Source organism: Pinus tabuliformis, chromosome 4_1 (genome assembly GCF_031772625.1).
Source record: "Pinus tabuliformis cultivar Carrire ecotype Pingquan chromosome 4_1, CPIR1, whole genome shotgun sequence".
Lineage (NCBI taxonomy): Eukaryota > Viridiplantae > Streptophyta > Pinopsida > Pinales > Pinaceae > Pinus > Pinus tabuliformis.
Window position 1 is genome coordinate 393,842,136 of NC_142303.1, and position 6,000 is coordinate 393,848,135.

The window sequence follows — 6,000 nt, forward strand, 5'->3', positions numbered from 1 at the left end:
GCTTGGTGTATTGCAAAACTTCCCTCACACATGCCCAAAGCAGACCATTAAGAGTGGTCTCCTCCACCTCTTCAAAACCTTGCGTGTCAACTGTGGTTGGAGCCTTGGCCATTAATACCTACCAGTGTTGACTTGATAATTGATACCATGATAGCCAATGACTCTCTTACCTTGAAAAGCCACCTGAAGGTGACGTAATAGCTAGCAAATCTAGTCTTCGCAATCTTCAACAGCTCCAAACTTGAGTGACTGAAAAAAAACCCATGGGTATTGCTATGATCGGTAATAAATTTTATCATTCTTTTGCCTCTCTTTTACAAATCACCAATCCATTTGTATTGAGGGTGTTTGTTCTTAATAATATCATGCATCAAAAGGTTCATTGTCTAAACCAAACACCCAAACCAAAATATGTTGGGGTATCTATCCTCAATAATTGTTTTCGCTGCCTTACAATTAGAAGCATTATCAATGATGACTTGGATGACATTGTATGGCCCAATTCTTCCAATTGTTTCAAGTAATGGATTTGCAATGTTGATGGCGGTCTTAAACTTTTCTGAGTAATCATATGCTAAAAGGAAGACTGCACCACTAGTAGACACAACAAGAACACTTATCAATGGCTTGCCTTTTGCATTTGTCCAGCGATCAAATACAATGGATACCCCATGGTCATTCCAAGAATTTTTCGTTTTACCCAAAGCATGTGATATTTTCTCTTTTTCATGGTCAAGTCCCACGGTTCTAGGCTTGTCATACCCAGGGCTCTTGTATCCTTTGGGGACATCATTAATGGCGGAAACCATTTCATGCCAATAAGGTGAGCAAAGAACATTGAATGGTATCCCACATGCATAGAGAAAGTGGTAAATTTTTGCATCCACATCATTCCTACACCCTTCATCAAGGAAATTTTATATGGTTCTATGCCTTAAAGGGATGTTTGTTCCTATGCCTCCATATCCACTGCCATGGGAGGATGTTGATGGAGTTCTTAGTCTATGTGATTGTGGGCTACTGGTGTCATGTTCAAAGTCACCCTTTGATCTTTTAGATTTGTATTGTGCTTCCTTCTCTTCTCTTATGTATTTGGCTCTTTGATGTTGTGACAAACTTCCTCAAGTTTTGATTCTTGTTTGTTTATTTCCATCCCATGGCATTTTTCCACAAAGATGCTTTCTGACATGGTTGTATGAACCTGTGTAAGTGTTCTTGCAATGGAGGCATGTAAATTTAGTGGTTCCACCCCCTTTCCCTCTTGTAGGCCTAGAAACATATTTCCACAATGGGGTTTGGTCTGGTTTGGCTTTTGTGCCCTCATCATCTCTACTCTCATTATCCTCCTCACCAAGGTACTCCTCCTCGCCAAGGTTTTCAAATCCACCACTACCCACTTCTTCATCCTCTTCATCACTCCTCCTTCTACTCCCTAACACCATCATAACAAAAAAAGGAACCAACATCAAGAGAATGGCAAGCCATATAGCCATGATGTTTGAAGTTTTAAACTTTAGTGGAGTTATAGTTTATTGCCTACAATAAAATGGAGGAATGGGATTGGGAAAGAGAGAAGGGAATATTTTCATTTAATAATGAACATTTAAAAAACACAAATGCTCAATTAGAGTCTAGATCCTACCTCTCCTTCAATCCCAAGCTCTAATCTCCCTTGCAAGCTTCTCAAGCTCCCAAGCAACCCTCTCAATCTTCCTCCTCAACTCAAGCTCCAATTCCAAAAGCCTTCTCTTCCTCTCACAATATGCAAATGGTGAATTGTGGAAGGGGAGGAGGGCCTTTTATTTCTTTTGGCCCCTCCCCTCCCTCTAAAACGCGTCACACGATTGCCCCTTTTTCGCCCACAGGGAGCGAATAGGAGCGGTGAGGGAGCGACCGCTCTCTTGTTCATTCTCGAAAAACTAGGGAGTGAATTTTTTTGAAGGGAGCATGCTCCCGATGTCGCTCCCAAGCGCAGCGCGCTTTGGGAGAAGATTCAGGGTGAGGGGGGGGGGGGGGGGGGGGGGGGGGGCGAGGGGTGCTCCCTCGCAACCCTGGTTATGAGGCCAAGATATCTCTAAGGCTGGTCATCACTTCTTGGTTTATCCTGTGGCTTTTCAGGAGGCAGGCCTCGACCTGTAGCAGACTGCAGTCACCCTGTACACGCTGAGATAAGTGCAGAAGGGTTCTTGAGGCCACTTTGACCTTGACAAACTCGCAATCTATGAGAAAAGTCCACGTTCCTGTAGCAAAACTCGGAGGGTTCATCCGAAGTCTTGTGAAGGATTGGTTTAGGGTTGAACAGAACTGGTTTCCCTAAATGGAGATGAAGATTGGAATAGAACAGTGCCATTTTTCTGAACCAATCTGAGGATTCTGTGCGAATCTCCCTGAGGCCTTTTTGTGTGTTGATTAGAGTCTGTGCAGACCGAATCTCTTGAGATAATTGCAGACTCTGAGACAGGTTTAGAAGGAGATTCCTGAGGCAACTAGGAAGGCGAAATCAGCCAATCCTTGACAGAATTGGTTAGCAGTTGGTGGAAATCACCCTCCTGGACATAATCGGTTAGCAGTCGGTGGAATTCACCTTCCTGGACAGATCGGTTAGCAGTTGGTGGAATTGGCCCTCTTGGACAAAATCGGTTAGGAGTCTGTGGAATTCGCCCTTGTTCTATGATCCTTGGTTAATCTTCCTGTAGCAAATTCGGCCTGAGGATATTCATCAATTCCTTTGTCCAAAATTCACAATGGATTATTAGCTATGCACTACTTTTGTCTACGAATTTGTACACAGGAAATTTTTAGATAGGATATAAGCTCTCTTTGGTTCATTCTGTTGGATTTTGGGACTTCTTGTTGATTGGCTGAACTACAAATACTGTTGGATGAACTATTGCATTACATGTGGTTAAATGAGCAGTGATATCGTTCTGGTTCATATCATACTATACTGTTAAAAAAATTATTTGTGTTATTACTGAATGGGCAAAGAAATGTTTATTGAAGACCCTAGAATCTGATAGAAACTCTGGGGCAAAAATATCCCTAGAATATTACGTTCAGCAAGGTTTTATATTCCTTGCAATCAACTTGCTGTAAATTCCTTTAGGATCATGCTCCTTTCTCAAATGCACCATCATTAAATCACCTTCTTTGAATACCTTGAATCTAATTTTCATGTTTGTGCACTTCTTGTTGAGATTATAAGAGATAGTAGATCTACGTTGATCTCTTTAATAAACCCTAATCCAGCAAGAAGATCTTGCAGAAATTTAACCGCACTTAACATATATCAAGAGAAAATGTTCACAAGTAGAGCAAAATAGTATAGGTGTCCCTAGGCAAAAGAATGAACGAATTCACTTGAATGAGATGAATACAAATGGAGTAATTGGTGTCTATTTATATCAATCTCTTAGCTCGTTTTTAAAGGGGGGTGGGGTTAACCATAGAATAATATATGACGAAGTATAATAATTTCAAGATTTTAAAATTTGTTAAAGATCAATCATGGATCAGGGGTAAACTACTCCCGTTTTCTATTTTGAGGTTAAATCAACCACTGACTTTTAAATTTAATAGCCTTATTAGCCTCTTCTCAACCATAAACTTTCTAGATATGGGATCTTAGAGAGAGCTTCCTCTAGATTTGTAGGGAATTCAAGTGTCAGCCTTCTACACCATTTGCAGTGTTGAAACACATACATTTCAATCATATTTATAGATCTTGCTATATAATAGAAGCCTTAACATTATGGGGCAAGTCTCGCCTTAGGATTTGTGTGCCATCTTCTAACAACGAAGTTCATATCAACATATTCTTAGCTCTTCTGATATTGTGAATCTTCTATCGCTATATCTTTATCTTTGTTTCTTTTGAAGATATTCATTATCAGTGGATATTACAATATTCGTATGCCTACATAATGTTGATTATTAAATTTTAGCATGATAGATCTTACTATATCTCTGCATCTTAATAGTAAGATATTGACCATCAGTTGACGTCACTTTATATTTATGCCTTTCATAACAAATTGCTGATAATTAAACTTAGCCTGATAGTTTATCTATTCTGCAAGGCAACAAGCCTAATGCTTTTACACTCTCACTGATCAATTCAAAGGTTTTTTCTCTTATTTTTCAAGAGATGGGCTACCTAATTATTTTATTTAATTTCACATCATGCAGGTTGCGAACCATTAATACAACTTTATCACATTCTTTTGAAGGCACCAGGTGTGTATGGTGCTCGCTTTAGTGGGGCGGGATTTCGAGGTTGTTGTGTGGCTTTTGTTAATGCCAAACTTGCAGAAGATGCAGCCTTGTTTGTTCGTGAAGAGTATAAAAAGGTCCAACCAAAATTATTTTCACAAGCAGGCAATGTTGTCTTAATTTGTGAAACAGGAGATAAAGCTTGCATTATTTGATTCATAGCCTTAACTATGGCCTTCATGCTTTCATGTATTTTACTGGAAACCATTGGTTTTTATGTAAAATTTTGTGGCGTATGATATTTTACGTCCACGAGTTCATGCTAAGTTTTTTTTATCAGATGATCCCCAAACTTTGGGTAACAAGTCTTTCAAAACTTGGAAGATAAATTATTGAATTGCAACTATTCAGATCCACCTCTTTGGAGTGCATTACGAAAATACTTGCACGGCCCATCCTTATGAAAAGGGAGAAGCGTTAAACGATCGATTTACATATTGTTAAATCCATTTGAGGTTTATTTATATATGTTCCTTATGGCCAGCTGAGAGATTAGGATGAGTTGGTTCTGCAAGTGATCTGGAGAAGTCGATGTAATAATGGGTCCTACTTATGGTTTCTGTTTGCGTTTCTGAGGAAGCCAATTGTTGCAAGGCTTTATGCTTATTTGTTGATCAAGTTCTTTTAGAAAAGTTCCATGTGTTTACCATGACTTGTCATTCCGAATTGGAAATTTCTTTGTTCTACAACTCAAATCTAACGCATCCTTTTCAGCAATTTGTTTTAAAATTTCCATTCAACATTCTTAGTTGAATATGAAATTGAACCGAGTAAGGTGTTGCTGTATGTGCACAACTCTTTCGTGAAGGTGCAAATTTGTATAACATGACAGCATGTATATTATAAATTCCATCTAATGTGATCCCTTTTATGGAAAAAGGGTTACAAGAGCATTTTACATACATGGATATAATATTTACACATGGGCATTTTTTACAAACAAAGTGGCTACAAGAGTGGTCACCACACTTGCCATGGTTAAAATTATGTCTCAAAAGTGCCCCAAATATTGCCTTACTCCTAAAATGCCACGTGTCCAACCAAAATCAAAGACAGGCAAAGTCTAAAACTAGATGACTTAATGAGCAATGTATCATCATAACTAAAACAGTAATAAAAATATCCAAAGAGGAGATTACACTACAAATGTATTGGATTCGAGGTGAGTGGATCACTCTTATCATTATTGGATTGACCTGCCCATCCCTCATTTTGTAGCTCTAGCTTGAGTACATTAATCTCCAAATTGTCATTCCCTTGTTGGTTCTCTTTCTTGGGAATTGTTAACAAAATTGGCAGGAACTTATCGTATAAAGTTTGAGTGAAAGAACTTCAATGTCAATTATGGCAATGCTCCTAGTACGCTTGCAAAAACCAACCAATGCAATGATGAGGCCAACCTCTACTGTATTGATATTATTGAGATATGCCTAAAAGTGTTGGGGAATTGTAGGAAGCTTGCGACTACTATTGCATAGAACACCCCCAATAATAAAGCCATTGGTGCGAGTAATGCCCAACTCCACTTTCTAGTCTTCAATAGTGATGTGCTAAGTGTTGAGAAATCAAGGGACAGCTAGATGAGGTGATTTCTCTTTCTTTGATAACTATTTGTGATGTATTTTTACTTAATTTGATTGGCTTCTTCTTTCACTTGATTATTATTAGTGTTCTTTATCATCGAACAACTACCAAACAATGAAGATCAATGAGAGGAGAACGCAAAAT

The 6,000-nt window shown here is 38.7% G+C and overlaps 1 protein-coding gene across 2 annotated transcripts in view; it reads left to right on the plus strand.

Moving 5' to 3' along the window:
- GALAK (galacturonic acid kinase) overlaps window positions 1-4,830 on the plus strand; it is a 475,159-nt gene extending 470,329 nt beyond the window's left edge. The window contains exon 15 of one of the 2 annotated variants that reach the window (XM_089419802.1): window positions 4,189-4,412. In XM_089419802.1, coding sequence (XP_089275928.1) covers window positions 4,189-4,203 — 15 coding nt within the window. In that variant the 3' untranslated portion in view covers window positions 4,204-4,412. Of the gene's footprint in view, window positions 1-4,188 lie in introns of both variants that reach the window. The other variant, XM_089419801.1, reaches the window with a different exon arrangement.
- Window positions 4,831-6,000: the final 1,170 nt, after the last annotated feature.